The sequence below is a fragment of the Protopterus annectens genome, chromosome 11.part0 (genome assembly GCF_019279795.1).
Source record: "Protopterus annectens isolate FY-2018-M chromosome 11.part0, PAN1.0, whole genome shotgun sequence".
In the NCBI taxonomy this organism is placed as follows: Eukaryota; Metazoa; Chordata; order Ceratodontiformes; family Protopteridae; genus Protopterus; species Protopterus annectens.
The window spans coordinates 1418731179-1418753402 of NC_056745.1; the positions used below are offsets into that span (position 1 = coordinate 1418731179).

The 22224-nt window shown below is 37.5% G+C and overlaps 1 protein-coding gene across 2 annotated transcripts in view; it reads left to right on the plus strand.

The window, feature by feature from the left end:
* The window catches only part of MET (MET proto-oncogene, receptor tyrosine kinase), a 1562736-nt gene that overhangs the window by 936029 nt on the left and 604483 nt on the right, over positions 1-22224 (plus strand). For both annotated transcript variants that reach the window (XM_044088706.1, XM_044088705.1), the window contains exon 7: positions 15125-15227. In XM_044088706.1, coding sequence (XP_043944641.1) covers positions 15125-15227 — 103 coding nt within the window. The remainder of the gene's footprint in view (positions 1-15124; positions 15228-22224) is intronic.

The window sequence follows — 22224 nt, forward strand, 5'->3', positions numbered from 1 at the left end:
CTTCTTGGAAAATCTGTTACTGTACAGATGAAATATAACATCTTTTAGTTTAAGGCAGATTTATGAAATACCATGTCAAGCAAATAAGTATTATTTCCCTGAATCATAGCAAAGTTTACTAGGATGTGCTTTCCCATAACAATTTTTCTTTATACCGTAAAATATTGACTACATTATGGTCACAGTTCCAAGCAATGGCATTTTCCCTGTAACAATTCTGCTCCTTGTTGTTACAATTTCTGTATAGTTTCAATATTCTTCTAAATGACTTTACTTTATATGTTGTCAAATGTTTAATAGAACGTCAGCTTTTTCTTTTTTTAATATTCTGTTTTCTTTTCAGTTTCCAGGCAGGTTTATAGCTCACTTACATGTTTGCCTTCCATTTTAGTCACATCATAAAAGAAAAGCGTATGTAGCTCCTTTTCCTATTTTACTTTATACATAACATGTGGTCTAATTGATACTGCGCTCATAAAAATCTATCAAACTAATCAATGCCTTATTCAGATTAAGCAGTGGTAACTAACATAAGTGAATGGGAAACTCTAACAAATTAAAAAAAAAATGTATAGATAAATGAAACCCTGATGGGTCTGGTTTGTGCGTTACATAAACCATCTATTTACTGTCTATTAGGTAATGTTCATATCTTCTGGCTTCACTAATCATCACAAAACTCATTCCTTAAACCACCTATTATACATGTATTACAAGCCACTGACTTGTACCTCCTCTACATCATTGTGAAACCTTCTATGACATATTCTACCTAATATCGGATATAAATATTGTAAATACTATAAATATAAGTAAGAAGCATCTATCACTTGAAATCTATGTATAAGAAATGTGCTATAGTTGATAGCATTTATCCACCATGTACATTTCCATCTTACTTACATCAGCTGATAATTGTTACTGTTGTCCATGCTCTACTGGAGGCCAGGTCATGGCTGAAAGGGGATATTGTACCAGTCCACCAACCTGGTTAGCTAACTGCAATAAATAAGTAAAAATTATATATAGATATAAAGATAGATACATAAGTAGATATATATCTGTAGCTATATCTATCTATGTACCTATATATATATATATATATATATATATATATATATATATATATATATATATATATATATATGTCAGTGCTGTAATTGCACTTTGTAATTTGCTTTTAAGAAAGTCAGCAGAACCAGGAAGTCAAGTAAGCACTGGTGGATCATATGAACACTTCGAAGAACAGTTTGACATCAAAAACAAGGTTTTTGAATATTTAAACAATTAGAAATAATAGAATCAATGTTATTTGTCAAAATTTTGATAAAAAAATGTTTTTATTTTCAACATTTTGATGGTAAACCTATATATACACACACACACACACACATATATATATATATATATATATATATATATATATATATATATATATATATATATACATATATAGGTTTACTATCAAATTCTCAAACTCAGATTCTGTATAGATGGGAATATCGAACAACAAATGGCTGATTCACATGTTGTCATCATTAAATGATCGATAATTCATACCAGAGAATGCCACTGTGCATTCGCTGATATGAACTTAATGTAATGAATAGAGATAGTGGTACAGTGTGGATTGGGACATTCATCCCTTCCTTCACTGTAATGCATTCTCAGAGGTGGAATATATAGTTAGCAGGGGGTTGTGGAGGGGCATCCCCCCATGGGGGGGGGCATGCTCCTCTGTAAAAACGTGATGTGAAGTGTAGGAGTTACACTTACCTGAGCTCCTATATGGACATCACGTTTGATATTTGGCAAAAATGTCAAATCTGATGAATTTGTTCAGCAGATTCGACATTTTCCCCTAATTAATATGCAGAGATTCAACATTACCATTCATAGATTCATAGGTTCATAGGTATTTACTTGGCTAATGACCACAAGGGCCTTTTTAAGCCTAGCCATGCATCTCAAAATCTAGAAATTTCAAACAATGTTCCAAACTTTTTTTGTCTGGAATATTGCCATATATGCAGGGTTGTTTGTTCAAATGTTCCATTTGTTGAACGGATGCTTTATTAGAGGTTTGCTTTGTTGTAACAGTTAAGTTGGAGGTATACTAGGCACGTGTGTGCATGTGTGTGTGCTTGGGTGTGTGTATGTGTGTGTGTGTGGGGGGGTGTGAGTGTGGGTGTGTGCATGTGTGTGGGTGTGCATGGGTTTGTATCCGAATGTGTAGCATAAAAGTTAGGTAAAGAGAGAGATTAAATATGTGTGCACGATTGTGAGCCTTTAGGGTTACGGCTAGGTTAGGAGATAGATTTTGTATATGTGTGTGGTGAGTGTCCAAGATGTCTTGCTTTGTGTTAGTATTATGGGAAGGCCTTTTTTCAGGTAAGTATGTTTGGGGTAGGGGCAGGGTTAGGATCAGCTCATATAACTAAGGAGGAGTGAGCAGGGGCATAGTAAGTAAATTGCCAAATCACAGTGCATGGTCCTCTGGTTGAGTTCTTGGCTGTGGCTTTTTATGTGAAGTTTTCATGTCTCTCTGTGGGTTTATCCGGGTGTTTTGGTTCTCCAACACCCCAGAGACATGCTGTAGGTAAATTGGCATTCCTCCAGTTTGCCTGCAGATGAGCATTCATGTGTCTGACTGTGTTTTTGTTGTGTGTGTGTGTTTGTGCGTTAGTATCTAGTGGTAGACTTTGCTTATCAGATGCAGTGTCAGTATATGTGTGCCTGTGTATCTTGTGATAGACCTGGCTCATCAGGGGCAGTATTTATGAGTGTGTTTTTGTGTGTGTGTGTGTGTGTGTGTGTGTGTGTGTGTGTGTGTGTGTGTGTGTGTGTGTGTGTGTTTTTCTGTGCACGTTTGTTTTGCATGTGTCTGAAAAATCAATATTATTGATTTTTATCTGTGTATGCCTGCAATAAAAGTGGGCACATACACAACTTTTCTGGATAGTAGGGTAAAGAACAAGATATAAAAGGCATCACAGAACAGTTAAATCTTCATAGCTTCTGGGCCCTTGGTGTCTCCACATCCCGGGCGACATAAGTGCATTTTGAAAAAGGTTTATTATGAGCCTCTGCCCTGGACTCTGTCATTACTTCCATTAATGGTAAAGAAAGTTGAAATTTACTCTTGGACTCACCTTGTACTACTAATAGACAGAGGCAGCTCCTAAATTCTTTATCCCACCACATGGGTTCTCTCCAAATAGCTTTGTTTTGATCTAATAATTATCACTAGAGTAATATATAAATATAGGTACATCTAAACTTTAATAGGCTAGGTTAATTTTAAGCACCAAATGAGATAATTAACTAGGCTTAAAATGGCTCGCAAGATCAGTTAGCCTAGTACCAACCTATGAACCTAAAACTCCACCTCAGAGTATTTAGAACTCCATGACTCTGTCAAGCTCAAACCTACTTTTGACCCCTCATCCATGAAAACATGCCTATTGAATGTTTCTTAGTATCTCTGTAATCACTTTATTTTCCTCCTGTTTCTCCTAAACTCTTATTAAACTCTATCCACATAAAAAACTCATTCCTGCCCCGTGCTTTGTATATTGATTATATCTCTATATCACAACCTCCATCTGTATCTAATATGTACTTAACCAAACTTTATGTAGCATGGCCTTATTGTTTTACTACAGTCAGTATAACTCTGTTCTCACAATATTTAGGCATCCTGTCTATCTTCATTAATAAATCTGAAACTAAACACCCCCATAACAATCCTAGACCCATATGTCAACAACTTATTTCATTCTGTCACACCTATCATACTGACTCTCAGTTATGTAAATATTTGACTCTGTAAAAGTTGCAGACTCCAAATCTGACTTCAAACCAGTGACAAGTGGAGTACCTCAGGGTTCAGTCCAGGGATCTCCTGTTGGGTATCTACTTCTGTGAAGTACAGGCTAACACAGAAGGCCTTTGGCTACCGAAGTTCACAGATGACTGCAAACTAGGAGCCATAGTTAAGTCCCCAAATGATGTGGACATCCTACAGAAGGACCTCACTGAGACAGATGCCTGGTATCAGAGCCATGGCCTCAAGCTCAATGCCAAAAAGTGCATTGTCATCCCCTTTGGTAAAAACTCTGTACCATTGAACTACCACATAGGTGTCAGTCTACTTAACGCCGAATGTGTGATAAGAGACCTGAGGACCCAGGTGGACAGTAGTCTCTCCTTTGATAATCACATTGCCACAGTAGTCAGGAAATCCTTTTATATGGCACACCTCATCACAAAAGGGTTCTCATCCAGGAAAAAAGAGGTCACTGTTCCCCTCTACCCGACACTCATTAGACCCATTATAGAGTACAATACCCCTTTTGGAATGTACTTCACAAGACATCTGCAGCAGCTGGAAAGGCCACAGAAGTACCGCACAAAGAACATTACTGGCCTCAAACAGATGCCCTACACTGACCGTTTCAAAAAACTCCAGCTTTACTCCATAGCATATCACCTACTCTGAGGTGATCTCTGCCTAACATATAAAGTTATGTCAAACCCAGAGCTGTTGGACATTCTACACCTAAGGAAATCCCAATCCCTCCAAGCTACATGCTCTAGGGACCTAAACCTTGTCACCACAATAAACAGGACATGCTGGAGGGAGAGATTCCTGTCCCAGAGACTTTCCATAGTATGGAACAAGCTACCCATCTATGTCAAGCAAAGTTCCTCATTAGCACTCTTCAAGAAAAATTTTGATAAGTGGATGGGAAATAGGAAATACACCCCAGAGATCACTTCTGTGGCTCTGCTCGACAGGGGCGCAGGAAAATAATTTTCTTGGGTGGCGTAAGCCAGGGAACCTTGTTGGTTAGGCTTACTTAGGCCCTTGGGCCAATAGCCTTGTACCTGCCTATGAACCTATGTACCCAGTTTATCTGTACTTTTATAAATATTTGACTCTATGTATTAGTGTTTCAAATGTAATGTACTTACTGTTACAAGTGTAAATTCTCTATGTGTTGCTATGTCAAATGCGATCTATACTCAAGAGGTTTTCTTCCCAGGCTTCTGCTGAAAATGGGTACATACCTAGACAGACTATCCCAGTAAACAAATGTCAAATAAATAAAAGAAATAAAATAAGACCTAGTGACCCACAGATCCCTGGCTTAATTCAATTATTTATTGAATAGTTACTACAGTGTAGTTTTCACTAATTAGACGATGTCAAAAAATGCAGGAAATATCTGAAAAGTAAGACAAAAGGCAAGAAAAATGTAATCTAAATGTTATGAAGTGGCTGGGAAGGAGGAATTGAGGGACATTAGGAGTGTGGTCGGATGGTCTTGTCTAAGGTTCCATTTCATATAAAGATAGCTGTGGGTCAAACAGTTGTGACTATTACACAATGGAGACATTTTTAACATTGTGTGGGTAGAAGAAAGCCTATCACACACATGTATTTCAAGTAACTATTTAAGCTTTTCCACAGTTCTTCAAATCCCATTATTTAACCTTTTCTCTTACCAAACATATATGTTTATTAGGTTCATAGATTAGTACTAGGCTAACTGCCCTTGTGGAACATTTTAAGCCTAGCCAATTACCTCCTGTGAGAATCAAACCCTGAACTTTGTGTCTGTAAGGGAAACACCTTAACTATTATGCCACCTGTTCAGGGTTTCTGTTCACAGAATACTCATGTTGTCACACAGTACTCTACACCATTTTATTATGACACTCTCTGTGCTGTTTCTGATTAAAATATTTTAGTCAAATTGCAACCTGTTCAATCATTATCATTTGTAAACATATATTTTTTCTTTTTTTATTACTTGAAAAATCATAGTTTTGATGATAAAGACCTTTGCTGAGGGTATGATGCCTGCTCTTTAAAATCTTATCCAGATTTGCCAAACTTTCCTTCACAGAAGCAAGCATCTTTTAATTTTATGTCTGTAATCACCATCCAAAGATACCTCTGGGTAGCAAATGTAAAATCTGCCACTACCTTAACTCCCTCCCATCTGTTTCAGAATGTTAATAGGGCTGTATGACATAGGACTTTTATACACTTCTCTTGAGCACTTTCATCTGGCAAAAACACCCCTTTAGAACATCTGACTTTGAAGGGCAAACTTCCTTAAATAATATTTTAGAATCACATGATGATACTGGTGAATCACATGACATCAGTAGAGAAATGTAAAAACATATGATGTTTATAATAATAAGGTAAGTATATAATTTTAAAACATTAATTACAGGGAAAAAATAAATTAAATATTAATTTCTTTGCCATGACTTGAGCAGTAATGCAGTTTTAATGAAAACAATGTCATTTAAACCTGGTAACACTGAAGTGTTAAGCCTCAGCTGTCAGTCTAGTTCTGTTTTTTATCTAAAATAAGCTTAAAGTTTGCCCCCTTTGTGTGTCAGAGCTATGTACCTTATCCAATACAAAGACTCTGAATTTTCTAAAGTTAGCACAAGCTAAACTGTGTCAAAATAAAGTATTATATTTTAGATATATTTCATAATATCACACTAATGTTTGTAAATCATTTAATTTAGCTTTGCTGTTTTACTGGCATAAAACACTTTGAAAGAACCACACAAAGCTAAATATACTACCCCACCTGAAACACAGCTGGAGAGTTTTTTGGTACCTGTAGGTCTTCAACATCCAGCTAATGTAGCTTATGTCACCTCATGAATAAAGCTGCAGCAGTTACAAAAAACATATGAATATGTGCCTTTAGGTTTAATGGATGACTTTATTTGTGGTGCTTCCTGCTCAAAATAGCCTTAACATTTTTAGGTATCCTATTAAAAATTGTATAACTGACTGAAATGTATCAATGGGACATATAACAGCGTTCATGTTTTTCTTAATTACATCATTAATGCTCAACCCTGAAACTAACATCCATAGCCATGTCGTATTTATCACAAATGACTTTTTCGCAAGTGGGACCAACTGCAAAATTGTTCCCTAGAATCAGAATATATGAATATAATATATAGAATCTTAACTTACTAAAGATACGGTAATAGAGCCTATCTATGGGGAAAGCATAGCAAAATGATAATTTAATTTTGTCAGAATATTCAGTGGTCAGTCTTAAGACTCTAACAGCCTCATTCTTAAAAGCATTCCTTTACATAGCCCAATAATGACTTCTTCTTTTTCCTTCAGCTGCTCCTGTTAGGGTCACCACAGTGGATCATCTGTTTCCATCTCTTCCTGTCCACTGCATCTTGCTCTGTCCCACCAAATACCTGCATGTCCTCCCTCACCACATCCATAAACCTTATCTTAGTTTAGGCCTTCCTCTTTTCCTCTTACCTGGCAGCTCCATCCTTAGCATCTTTCTCCCAATATACCCAGCATCCCTCCTAGGAAAATTTCCAAACCAATGCAGTCTCATCTCTCTGGCTTTGTCTCCTAACCATCCAAGTTGAGCTGACCCTCTAACATATGCATTTCTAATCCTGTCCATCCTCGTCAACTCCTGCTCTGACTCCTGTCTTTTCATCAGTGCCACTGTCTCCAACCCATATAACATAGCTGGTCTCATTACCATGTTATAGATGTTCCCTTTCACTCTTACTGGTACCTGTCTGTCACAAATCACTCCTGACACTCTTCTCCACCCACTCCAACCTATCTGCACTCTCTTCTTCCCCTCTCTTCCATACTCACCATTACTTGAACTGTTAATCCCAAGTATTTAAACTCATCCACCTTCACCAGCTCTACTCCCTGCATCCTCACCATTCCTCTGTCCACCCTCTCATTCATGTGCATATATTCTGTCTTAGTCCTGCTGACCTTCAATTTTCACCTCTGTAAATCATATCTCCACCTCTCCAGGGTCTCCTCACCCTGTTCCCTACTCTCACTACAGATCACAATGTCATCCGCAAACATCATAGTCCACAGGGACTCCTGTCTGTTCTCATCTGTCAAACTGTCCATCACCATTGCAAATAAGAAAGGGCTCAGAAATTATTCTTGATATTATCCCACCTACACCTTGAATGCATCCATCACTCCTACCTACTCACATGTAAATATTAATATATACTATGATAAAATATTATTAAAGACTGCCTTCCTAAAAATTCTTGGACTGAATTTACCTAAAAACACATCCTACCTTAAGTCAATGTCTAAAAACTCAATGTTAGAACTTAAATGTAGCTTACAAATTGTATGAAACTGGAACCATTGTCAAAATAGGTAAAAAAATATGTTAATGCAAATTCACACTACCTGACCATAAGATGAAAATGTCATCAGTAAAATGAATATTAAAATGTGTTGTTTGTACTCAGACACAAATGTCTTCTTCCATTCTCCCAGACATGACTGTTATACGTGTGGTCCACCATCAGCCTCATTAAAACACCCCTGGTTTTATGAAAAAAAACTTGTATTGCATGGAGCACAGCAGTCACACTCTGTAAACTGGGAAAACAACAAGCTTGTTAAGTATCTCTCTGATGTCAGAAAGGTGCTTAAATTGCTTTTGTTAAGCACTCTTTGGCTGTTAATATTATCTGAATATAAATCTCTGTATGCAAAAAGAAAATAATTCCGCCACTGTTTTTGTGTCAGTTTATACTCTCATTGAGGATATTTGGTTTGTTTAATTTATTTTAAAGCCCAATGAAGTGTTGTCTACAGGACCATTTGCTTCACATAATATGGAGAAACTCATGGGAGATCTCACTGAGTTAGTTCAACTACTCAAGAACCAAATGCCGGCTATGAATGCCCAAGTGGAATCTACCACTTCATTGATGCCAACACAGTTGGAATTGTTTACTTTGCATACACCACCACAGGAACGTTCAACTAGTAATAACGTTCAGAGTGGTACAATGACCAGCATTAACTCTGAAGCTGCAGTAAATGATTTTGGGAGCAGACAGCCTATGGACATTAAATTGTTTCTTATTCCACCTAACTTTCAATTTTCTTCTTCCCCAACTGAACAGAAGGGTTTGCTACCTTCAAAACACAATTACGTGCTTTGGTAAAATCAGCCAGAAAAATTACAACAGTTCAAATGGATAACATATTTTTAAATGCTCCTTAGAATTACAAGAAGTTTCAAAGGGATTATGACTTTGGAAATTCCCTGCAGGAATTCAAGCTGTCTCTGTTATGCACAAGGAATTATTGGAGTTGTTTGACCGAACAGGTATGGATTTGTTACGGATTATTATCCATAACAATGAGTGTAAATTAAAGCTCTTAGAGAAAGAAACAACTGAACTCAGTACCAGTATTACGAATGACCTTTTATTTGACACCACAGTAAGACTCAGTGCAATAAAATGTTTACAGACCTGGACAAATATGTTAAAGACAGTTTAAATAGGTAACAGAAAAAATTATTCAGAGACACTGATGACTATAATTAAAAAAAGCCTATCCTAGTCCTAAGAATGCTGATTCAGTGAATAATTTGGAAAATGAAGAAACTAATTAATCTATGGAGTGTAATCATGTAAGTGACAGGAATGGTCAATATAGAGGGAATAACAACAGACCAGATGATCATTTTTTAGAACATCCAGAGCCGCTGAGATGATCTCAGTGATTGATGAAAAAGAACCAGGATGGGGGGCGGGGTACAGGAACCAAACTGGTTAATGGAATCCACCCCTAGCATATGTGATGAGGAAAGCTGGGGGCTTCAGGTATTAGGGGAAACATTTTTGGACAATGAATATAGTAACATTGGTAGTGACCTTATGAAAGTGAATGTATTATGTTGTGATGGTTTCACCATTTATAATTTTTTGTGAATTTGACCTCAATGATGGACATTTTAGCTTGTTGCAAAAAGGATTTACATTTGTTCCTTGTTATAAAGTGGATTTTGTTAAAGTGTTAATCAGCCTTAAGTTATATGTTAGACAACTTAATTTGAGTTTGTTTTTTGCTGACAAAACAGAACATATTAATGAAAATGTTATACATATTAAAAGAAAAAGTACATTTATTCCACCCTCTAATCCCATAGTAACTTTGTTTGAACAGATGTGTGAAAGAGGTACAAGGAAATTATTAAATAAAAGAAATAATTGCCACGACAACCTTTCCATGCAAGAAAGAACTTGTTTGAAACAAATATGTGACACTAAGGAATAACGAATTATGAAACCCGATAAGGGGGTTGGAGCTGTGATTATGACACAGTTAGATTATGTACTGAACGTTGATAATACTTATGAGAGAGTTTCTAGGAATGAAATCAACAGGGGTTATGCCTTGGTGGCTACATGATCTTTTGACCCGGGGGTTGACTGATCAAATAGAATATTCTTTCCTAACTGTGGAAGCTCCAGTAATCCCATCAATATTTGGGATTCCAAAAATTCAAAAAGATGTTAACAACCCCCCTTTTAGACCAATAGTCACAGCAAAATATTCAAAGACTGAACCACTTGCTGCATATGCTGCATATATTGATCTATATAGTAGAAAAGCTATTGGAAAGCATAAACATATTTTAAGGGATTCTTGGCATTGCTGAGAAGTACTGAAAGAACTACCCCTTAATGACAACCTGGATTTTGTATTTGTAACAGTAGATGTGATTCATTTATTTACGGTGATTAGAATATTTTGGGGATGGCCTTATTAATGTTGATGGACTACACAATGTAAAAAGGAATTTAATGGTAGATTTAATGGATACAGTGCTGCATAATAATTTTTTTATACTTTGAAGGAGAATATTTTCTCCAAATTTCGGGGGTAGCGATGGGAGCAAAATGTGCTCCAATGTATGCTAATCTAGTCCTGGTTGAATGGGAGAAATGTTATGTGTTTAATTCTCCCTTTATGAGGAACATTATTTCATGGCTATGTTTTTTAGATGATATTTTAATTTTGTGGAGGAGTAAAATAGAAGAAATAAGATTCTTTACAGATCACCTCAACAGTACCACTTCTTTTTTAAAATTTTCCTCAAAGGTCAACATATATGAGATAGACTTTGTGGATATACTTTTATATAAGGATATGGAAATGAAGAGCTTGGGGTCAAGTATTTTCCAGAAAAATACGTACTCTAATACACTACTACACTTTAGTAGTTGTCATCCTTGGCACCAAAAGAAAAGTGTAATTAAAGGACAAATGGCACATATTTCTAGACTAGTGAGTGACAATCAAATGTTTGAGAAAGAAATGTTTCATTTAATAGGAATGTTTAAGGATATAGGGTATCCGTTAAAAGTATTAACAAAAGTTAGGAATGAGGTTAGAAGAAACATCTGGAAAAGTTTACCCCAATTTTGTTGGCCAATGAAGGTACAACATTTAATTTTAGCCCTTCCAATCAATATGAAAAAGCCATGGTTTTTGCCATATAGCCATGAAGTGGTTGAATTAAGAGAGCTACTAGACCAATGTTGGGAATTAGCATTCAGCCAAGAAATGAAACAAATTCTGGGCACTAGACCAAAAGTTACATTTAGTCAAGGAAAAAATCTTAAAGGTCTTCTTCAGCTACAAAAAGGTGATGAAGTAGACAAATATAGATCTATTACGAATAAATGTAACGTGTATATATTGCAAGTACATTAATGAAAGCCCATATGTAGCACTGGATAGGTACTACAGCAGTATCCCGTGTCCTGGGCGATGTAATTGCAACACAAAGATGATGGTGTACATTGCAACCTGCATGAGCTGTCCTGCCTTTTATATAGGTAAGACCATTCATAAATTAAAGGACAGGACAGCTGAGAATGTTAGGGATATTAGGAACAAGAAGTCTACCAGTGCATTATATTCCCATAGTGTGAATTGCTTGAATTTCAAGAGATTTACATTTTTTGTGATTGACAAGGTAGTCCCTACTGACAGAGGAGGAAACAGTAAGACGGTGCTTGAAACTAGAGAAACCTTGTGGCAACTAAGGTTGTACACTATGACAGCCCCAGGGATAAATGATCATTGTTCCATAGCTAGCATTTTAAAGCTTAGACCTGGTAATGTGTAGTACAGGGTGATTTTTTTATTGTGGTTCGTATCCACCTAGTGACTTTTTAGTGCAGTTTTAAAGACAGGGTTTTTTTTATTATTTTTTTTTGTACATGAATAGAAACCTTTTTTTACTTTTTTATATACATCTTTTATGTTTGTTAAATGTTATAACAATAGGTTAATGTTAAATACTGGGTTTGAAAGTTTGTCTACAAGTCAGGTATTTAGTGTATTAATCATGTGACTAGTAGAACTATTTAAATGATGTTTGAATTAGAATGATTTACTCTGATGATGTCTGGATCATTGTAGTGGACGAAAGCTCTTAGTCTTGTTTTTATTTGATTTTGAAGTTTGCTTTTTACAATTAAACGATATCCCACACTGTAACTTTTGTAGTGGCGGAATGTTTTTGTTTTTGTGTCGGTTTATATCCTCATTGAGGATATTTGGTTTGTTTACTCTCTCTGTATGCAGTCTGTTATAGACGTCTCCATGGAAATTTGTGTCTAGACTTTTGAGTCAGGAAAGACCCAGCCTTCTTTGACCTCCTATTCCTTTGCAGAACAAATTTTACCTCAAATACCCAGTTAAAAAAGCTAAACCTTCATCAAAAGAAGAACAAGACACATTGGCATGATAGCTTCATATCCCAATGTATTATGTATCTCTAGAGAACATTATAACTATGCACCAAGCACACAGTAGTACGTTTGCCACCTTTATGGTAAACCTAGATAAATGGATGGGCATCAAATTCTCAACACGTATATCTTTTTTTGCGCTTCCTGAGGATGGAGGGAATTTGTGAATATGGTACATTAGCTAGACAAATGATCTACAGGCTTACTGAGTAATACTTCCCTATGAGCCGATGAACCTATGAGTAACAGCCAAGTACTGAAACATCTATCCAGGAATGGAGATATGGGAGTAAATAGGCAGTCTCTTGTTACCCCTCTGTGGGGAAGCGACCAATATTGAGCACCAACCGATCAAGCTAGATTTGTAAGCCAAAGGGGCAGTTTGGGATTGCAGGTCATGGATGATTATCAAAGTGTTGCTTGGGCTCAAAAAATAGCAGAAAATGCAAATGTCAATGCATTTAAACCTCAGTAATTAAATATTTTGATTATAACACTGCATTTTATTACTTAATAGATGTGGAGTAAAAAAAACTTTATATGTTCCTGGTCTCCTGAACCAGTCGAATCCCAACAGTCAGACAATGAAACAATCAAGGTTAGGTATAAAGAATATACAAATAACAATGCAATTTATAAACTGGTTACAGGTTTGCACTTTTTCCCAGATTCGTTGATTCAGTCTCTCTTTATCATTGAACTTAGCTGATCAGCAGGACTTTAAAATGAAAACTGACTCAGGATTGGAACAAACTATGACAGAAACACCAATAAAAGATTAATTTTGACCTCATACTAAGGGACAATTTAACTTTACACAGAGTGGACCTGTGAGCTTGTAAGCAGGCAGGGACAATTTAACCTTACACAGAGTGGACCAGTGATAGTTTGCAAACAGGCAGGGACAATTTAACCTTACACAGACTGGACCTGTGATAGCTTGTAAGCAGACAGGAACAATTTAACCTTACACAGACTGGACCTGTGATAGCTTGTAAGCAGGCAGGGACAATTTAATCTTACACAGAGTGGACCTGTGATAGCTTGTAAGCAGACATGTACAATTTAACCTTACACAGAGTGGACCTGTGATAGCTTGTAAATCAGGCAGTGCAACTTAACATTACAAAAAGTGGACCTGTGATAGAATGTAAAGTAGGCAGGGTAATTTAACTTTACACAGAGTGGACCTGTGATAGTTTGTAAAGCAGGCAGGGCAATTTAACTTTACACAGAGTGGACCTGTGATAACTTGTAAGCAGGCAAGGACAATTTAACTTTACACAGAGTGGACCTTTGATAGCTTGTAAAGCGGGCAGGGACAATTTAACCTTATACAGAGTGGACCCGTGATAGCTTGTAAAGCAGGCAGGGACAATTTAACCTTACACAGAGTGGACCTGTGATAGCTTGTAAGCAAGCAGGGACAATTTAACCTTACATAGAGTGGACCTGTGATAGCTTGTAAGCAGACATGGACAATTTAATCTTACACAGAGTGGACCTGTGATAGCTTGTAAATCAGGCAGAGCAATTTAACTTTACAAAGAGTGGACCTGTGATAGAATGTAAAGCAGGCAGGGCAATTTAACTTTACACAGAGTGGACCTGTGATAGCTTGTAAAGCAGGCAGGGCAATTTAACTTTATACAGAGTGGACCTGTGATAGCTTGTAAAGCAGGCAGGGCAATTTAACTTTACACAGAGTCGGCCTGTGATTGCTTGTAAAGCAGGCCAGACTATACCTCTCAACTTCTTAGGGCAAGAAATTTGGACAAATTCCAAAATAACAGGGGGCAAAGGTCAAAATCAGAGACAGATTTTAATTACTACTCTTATAAACTTAGAAAGTTGCTAGGATAATAGTTAATGCATTGGTATGCATTTTTTTCTGAATGATATAAAGTCTGAAACTCAAATGTTTGTCATAAATTAGTGACATCAATCCTCAATGATCTGTCAGAAAACCACAGATTTTATGAAGAACAGTCCAAAAATATATGGCAAAAATCTGGACAGTCAGTGAAAATCTGGACAGTTGAAAGGTATGAGCAAGACAATGACTAAAATGAGAGGCACAGCTTGTTAAATTGCTGCAAAGGCCTCCCGCTCAAAGATCTTTGGTTACGATGAACACCTGGTAATAGAATTTGCAACCTTAAAAAGTAATAATAGTTAGTGTAGTTGAACTTTGTATCTTTAGTCCAGTGGGTGATGGCAAGTCCTTAGAGCCACCACAATTGATAAGAAAAATGCTATGTGACTGGAACAAAAATTATTTGATCTTTGTTCTTTAAAATGTTTCCTATAGTAAATTTTAATATTATTTGGTTTGAAATTACAACTAATTAAAATTACCCTGATTTTTCATGATATTCATTTTAATTAGATTTTGTGAGGAAAAGTCTGTGCAAGTGGCAAAACAGAAGTTTCAAGAGTAACTTCACCAAGCACTATTATTATTTGTTCTTTTCTTTTCAAGGCTGGTGTGCACACTGCAGGGCACAAACACTACAAGCGCAAATATTACCACTACGATTTCAAGTGCAGGACTTTCAGATGAAACAAATGTCTTTTCATTTGTGGTAAGCATTTTGTATGTACATTACAGTTAAAATTCACTGTAGTAAAAACATTTAAAAGCCTTAAATAAGACAGTTACTTAGCTTCATTTTTGAATTTTCACCTTGTATGTTGTTTCATGAAAAGACCTGGATAGATTTAGTTTGTTTAGTATTTGCTTAGGATGGCAAAGGTTGAAGTACTGAGCAACAGACATGTCTGCACATTTCAAGAACAAATGTTTATACAAACTGCATTCTTTCTGGTTTTGGAAAGAGTAGTAATATCTTTGATGCATGATACAAAAAGACATTTCAGCCAGTTTAAACAAATGTGTAATAAGATTGTAATTCATTTCTAGCCCATCCACGTTTAGACATCACCTTAATGGAGCACATGTTGCTTATTATATGTATTTTTGTGAATTCTGAGCCACTACAGCCATTTCCTTTCCATTAAGTGTGAATTTCTGCAGCCTGAAGCCTGAACAGTTAGCAAAAAGCTTAACTCACTGGTAAATGATGCAGCAACGTACAACTTAAGAAAGCTTTTAGGAATTCCAAAGTATCAGACTTTATGATGAAATCCTGTAGTCTTAGCAAAGGCACCATATAGTATATATAATCAGAGGGATAATGTGAATGTTGTACTCTGGTTCTTATCACCCTTCCTTTTTATTTGGTAACTGAAGAAAGTTGACTGAACCAATGGCCCATTTTCAGCCAAGGCCCAGGAAGAAAAGCTCCACAACAGATTCATACATACAAGGGAAGAAAAGCCCTGCAACAAAAAAATTATCTTACAACAAGTTTGTCAGTAATTATATACAAGAGAAGAAAAGTCCTACAACACAGAAATTATTTTATAGTCATTTTGGATGAAATATTCCATAAACACACATAAAAACATTTTCGATCCCTGGTAAGTAGTCATCTTGAGATTAGAGCTTCTGTTTTCTCCTAGTGAGAGAGGGAGTACAGTGACATTATTTCCTGGGGACTGCTGATCACCAGAACACCTAATAACTGCTTTATAGGTGACAGCTTGGAATCTGTGCTTATATTCTGATCCTGGTGCGAGTAGGAGTAGAGTGCATGGATTCCTGACTCTTTCTGGTTGGAGAGTGAGTGTCTGCTTAACGTACCTGATTGGTATGGTTGCTATTCAAGGCATCTACCAGAAAAAGGCTACAAGCCTGCAGACCCTTCCATCATCTGGGACAAGACTGTGGATCACCAAATAGGGTGTGGCCTTCTTTTCTTCTTGGGATTGGTAATAACTTTTTGTTTCTGGTGAGACAAGAAGCAAAGGAGTATTGTATCCCAACAGAGTGAAGCTGTGCTGAGACCAGCATTAGTAGTAGCCAGGCAGTAGCCATTCATGTGACTCCCCTCTTTTCATCATTCTTGACGAGCTAATTCTTTGTTTTCAGTAAGTGCTGTTTGATTTCTTTCTAACGTCAGAATATCTGCCTAAATACTTCATCCTTAAATTTTCAGGATCTACATATTAGTTTTCCCTCAAGTGTTTGACAGTGCTCCGTACAGACTCAGACACCTTGAGTGACATTTTTCCTGTAAAAGCTCAATTCAAATTTCTCCAATATCTACTTGCACGCAGGACATCTAGTTTGCAGTGACAAGCACTGTCCTCATAGTTGCAAACCGGATACTGCTGACAGTGATTGATATTCTCACTCCAACAGTCTAATCAGTAAAAAAGGGGTCTGTTGCCATGGATATGAACTTTTCTACTGTCTCTGTTACTAGCTTGGCAGATATGGGGCTCCTGAGGCAATGTAGAAATTGCTTTATGTTTACTGACAACCAGTTAATTCTCAAATAAACTGATACGGTATGTGAGATATGTATTTACACAACATCGCTGGAGGCAAAGCTCTCACATAAAAGTACTCCTAATGTCAATAAGGTTGTGAGTAGCACACATGCTGCACCCATCATACACATTTCAAATCAGACATATAGATCCACATATACTAAGGCACTTACATGTAACCTTCCTAGACCACAAAGACCTCCTAGACAAAGTACATATAAGAAGTACCCTCAGCAGCCCCAAACGCACTCTGTCAAAACAACACCCACATCAACACATAGAGCTACATCTCATGGAGCCTCTATCTCTAAGCCTATAAGGCAAGACACCACACACTCCAACCTTCTAGTCATTGGAGACTCCATTGTGAAACACACTGATGTCCCTCTCACCAGGCTGAGTAAGGAGAAAACTATGGTCAGTTGTTTATCAGGGGCTAGGATCCACGACATTACACATGCACTCCAGTCATTGGATCACAATTACCAATATGACTCAGTCATAGTTCATGTGGGAGTAAATGACCTGAGATGTACCTCCCTAGACTATATGAAGAGAGACATCATAGAGCTCTCGGAATATGTGTCTCAGGCTGGTATGAGCCTAGCATTAAGCAGCATTTTACCTTCTCCAAGGATGATGCCACAATACGAACAAAGAATGATTGACTTTAATAATTGTCTTAGTTTCTGGTGTCATTCTAAGGGGATGCAATATTAGTCAGCATGGAAGGAGATGGTCAACAGACCACACTGCTTTGCCAGAGATGGTCTGCTCCTCTCCCCTCTAGGCTTTCAAATGTTAGCTAAAACATTGTCTTCCCCCATAGTGCCTTTTTTAGGCAATGCCAAACTGAAAGTACTTCCAACATAGCAAGTAAAAAACAAGAAAATCTAAAGGTATTACTGCTCAATGCTAGGAGCCTAAACAAAAAACTCCACTCCCTGAAAGCTCTCTTTACCCTAGAGAATGCTGATGTATGTGTGGTCTCTGAGATATGGTTTAAAGCCGCGGACAGCACACCAAAAGTGCAGGGTTATAATGCCTTCCACACATTTAGACCAGCTACTTCACAGGCAGGGACTACAGGTGGAGGTGTCTCTGTTTACATCAAAAATAAATATACTTCAAGGCTGGTCAAACAGGACAATGCTCTTGAGCTGCTCCATGTTTAAATCGCCATAGGTAAAATCCAATACCACTTCCTTGCAAACTATAGGTCCCCCTCTATGACCCAGGAAACCCATACCATGCATTTAAGCTTATAAGAAACACTAACTATCCAACCCAATACCATGTTCATGGGTGACTTTAATTCCCCCATTATTAACTGGGAATCCTATACAACATCAAATGTACATGTACAGAGATTCCTGAATTTTGTAAACACAAACTCCCTGGACAAGATAGTCAATACACCAACCAGGGGTGCAGCCATACTGGATCTGGTCCTCACTAATGTGGGAGAGTGCTGCACACCCCCTAATGTAATTCCTTCTCTGGTAAGGTCAGACCACAAAATGGTCTCAATTGAAGTAAAAATAAAACCTGGACCCCCAGCTAAACCGTGAATATTCAGGAACTATTCTAAGGCTAAACTCCTGCTATTGAGAACCTGGTAAAATTTCAAGCCCCTATAAACCCCGAGAACACTTCTGCCTATGCAGAACTGTTCACAGAAACCATGTACAAGCATGTTAATAGCTGCATAGAGGCAGCTGCTCTCACCAGGAAGAAGTACAGAACTAACTCAAAAAACAAGCCACCCTCATGGAATCACAAAATCAGTCGGATGTATAACAGGAGGAATAAAATCATGGCAAACAACTCAGAGGACAAATAAAGTCTACCAAAGCCAAATTTGAGTTAAGTTTTTCCTCCCAGGCCAAGGACAACCGCAAAGCATTATTTAGCTATGTCTGCAACCTCAAAGGCACTACACAATTGTGTGCAGAGCTCATTGTAAATGGAGCCACCTATACTGAGCCAGAAGATATAGAAAACCTCCTGGCTGATAAATTCAGCTCCAACTTTACTCTTTTCTCCCCTCAACCTTCCCTCAGGTAATATAATCAAATATAACTCTCCCTACTATCACTAGGGACTAGGTCTTTAATGCTCTCTCTAAGACCAAGTCATGCCTCTATACAAAGGTGGGCCATCTACAGACCCTGGAAACTACAGACCCATAAGTCTCACTAGTCTTATATGTAAAGCCATGCAAAGAATTATCATGGTGATGATCAATTGAGATATAGTAAACCTCTAGACACTGGACCCAACCCAGTTTGGTTTTGTCAAGAGCAGATCATGTCTACTCAACCTGGTAGATTTCTTTGAGAAGGTCACCAAAGCAATGGATGAGGGCAAAATCTACCTGGCCAAGGCATTTGACACAATACCCCACTTGAGCATTTTTGACAAACTCAAGAGGTTAAGTACAAACCCATATGTCACTCGGTGGATAGCCAACTGGCTCACAGACAAGACCCAGGAAGTTAGAGTTGGGGAGTCCACCTCTACAAAGAGGCCAGTCACAAGTGGAGTCCTTCAGGGATCATTCCCTGGACCGCTCCTTTTTGGCATTTACTTCTCAGAAGTCAAGGCCAATGTCAGTGGTCTTTAGCTGACTAAATTTGCAGATGATTTCAAATTAGAAGCTGTCTTTGAATCTCACACTGTTCTCCAGGAGGGGCTGACACAGACAAACAACTGGTGTCATAGTCATGGACTAAAACTAAATGCAAAGAAATGCATAATAGTATCCTTTGGGAAGTCATGCATCCCTGGTAACTATCATATTGACAACACAACCCATAGAGATGAGCCAGTAGTCAGGGGCTTAGGGACACACACATAGATAGTAATCTATGCTTTGATCATCACATGTCTATAGTGATGAGGAAATCATTCTATGTTGAGCAACTTATAAACAAAGGTATGGCATCTAAGTCCAAAGAAATCATTGTTCCACTGTATTTGGCATTCATCAGACCTATCACTGAGTATAATCCCCCCTTTGCTGTACCTAACCAGGCATATCCAACAACTGGAATGTCCACAGAGGTTCCCCACTAAAAGAATACAGGGCATAAGTAATATGTCCTATGCAGACTGCCTCAAGGCCCTATCCCTGTATTCTGTCTCCTACAGGCTTTTGAGGGGAGATCTATGCCTAGCATACAGGACATTCTCAGACCCCACTCTGATGGACCTCCAGCATATCCACAAAACAAACAGTACCAGAATTACCCATCAAAAAGACTTAAACCTTGCCTGTGATATAAATAGGACTTGCTGGAGAGATAGGTATGTATCCCAGAGACAATCCCATCTATGGAACAGGCTCCCCATCCATGTGAAGCAGAGTTCGTCCCTAATCCAATTCAAGTGCAACTTGGACAATTGGATGGGAAACCGGACATTCATCCCTGGTTTGGCACTTATGTCTTTAATGGACACAGGTAACCTGTAAATGGTTCATCTCCCAGGCCCAATCTTACACTTATATCAGAACTTGTCAGAGATTTGGGATGCATGGCTAGGCTTAAAAAGGCTGTTGTAGCCATTAGCCTAATAAACACCTATGAACCTATGAAGTTACACAATGGGCAGAAAGCTCCACAACAGATAAAACTCTCTAAAATAGAATGGTATATCTTGCCCCACAACAGACTGAAATACATTTACAGACTATTGCTGGGAGAGACAGTGATCAAGAATACAATTTGTGCTGCAAGTAGTAAAACAGTTTGATGAACTGGATAGCCTATGCCAAGTAAAATAATATATAGTTATTCAAAGTATTGACTATATTTCTGCAATTGTGACTCAAGATTAGTGAAGGCCTTATTGTTATGTATCACTTTCATTGCTGCATTCACAGCAGGTAAACAATGGCGGCATGTATCAGAACGTCAGGTAAACAATGGCGGCATGGATCAGAAGGTCAGGTAAACAATGGCGGCAAGGATCAGAACTTGAGAATAATGAAGGAAATGCTAGAAGCAGTTGCAGTGGCTTCTTATGTAGCTAAATGATCATTGAATCATACATTAAATTCTTTACACATGTAACTGCTTTGCTGGCCAGTGAACTTTACCTACATTAACACAGCAGTGCTCTATGTGTGTTCTCCCATTTTAACAGACAAAAGCATTTAATATTTTTCCATTTTTTGTCAGTGTACTCTTATACTCTTCCTTTTTATGCATTGCAATTCTAGTTAACCTCCCGGAAAAATAGGCCTGCCCTGCCCTCCGGTATCAGTTGTCACTATCCCTACTTTTCTACAAGAACATCTGTGATCACCGAATGGAAGCAGGGCCACCGGAGAAATAATAAAGGAGGAATGCTTTAAACAATAAATCAGGCAACTACTACATTAACACAAATATGCCAATTATCTCTTGCATTTTTCGTATACAAGGTTGTCTAAAAACACTCCCTCAAAATGTGTTGTGTACATACTATGTGGGTTAGATAAAAATATGTACCTAAATTATAGTAAACATGATTCACTTGCATATGGGTTTACTTAGTAGGAGTTAAGTAATTTTGCATTGCTTCTTCTGATAACGTAGAAACAGAAGTAAGTAAATTTAAGATCTCACTAAAATTATATTTCTCTTCATAAGGCTGATTTGGATAAACTATAATACATTTTTTGTGTGACAAGGAAGCTTGTAGTCCCATGTAGTTCCTTTTGGTGCAAACGTTTAAAAACTGTTGCTTTTGTCATGATGATGCATACAGGAGCTGACTATAGTATTTTGCTTTTTCAAACTCCCAGGAAACAGGAACATTTAAAAATGAGTACCCCTTGAAGGGGTAAATATTTTAATATATTTATATGGATAAGAACTCTGTCTGACTCTGGAAGCACCTCTATCCTAGAATATCCCTGTACCTTTTCCCATCTACTACATGATATAACAAGCTGGATGCATTAAGTATTTTCTCCCTTGAACTGATTGTTTTTTGCTGGTCGCATAGTATGGGTCATGATGTTTGCTTGTCTAATATACAGACAAAATGTCCATTTGTCAAGCAAATTAAAAAAGTGACCTGCAGTTTTAAAAAAAAAATAATGTCAACAAGAGCCACCATAATCATCATTGTTATAACCCTCCCCTTTGTAAACATGATAGGGAGAATCTTTCTGCCCATCTTGCAAGCAAAAGT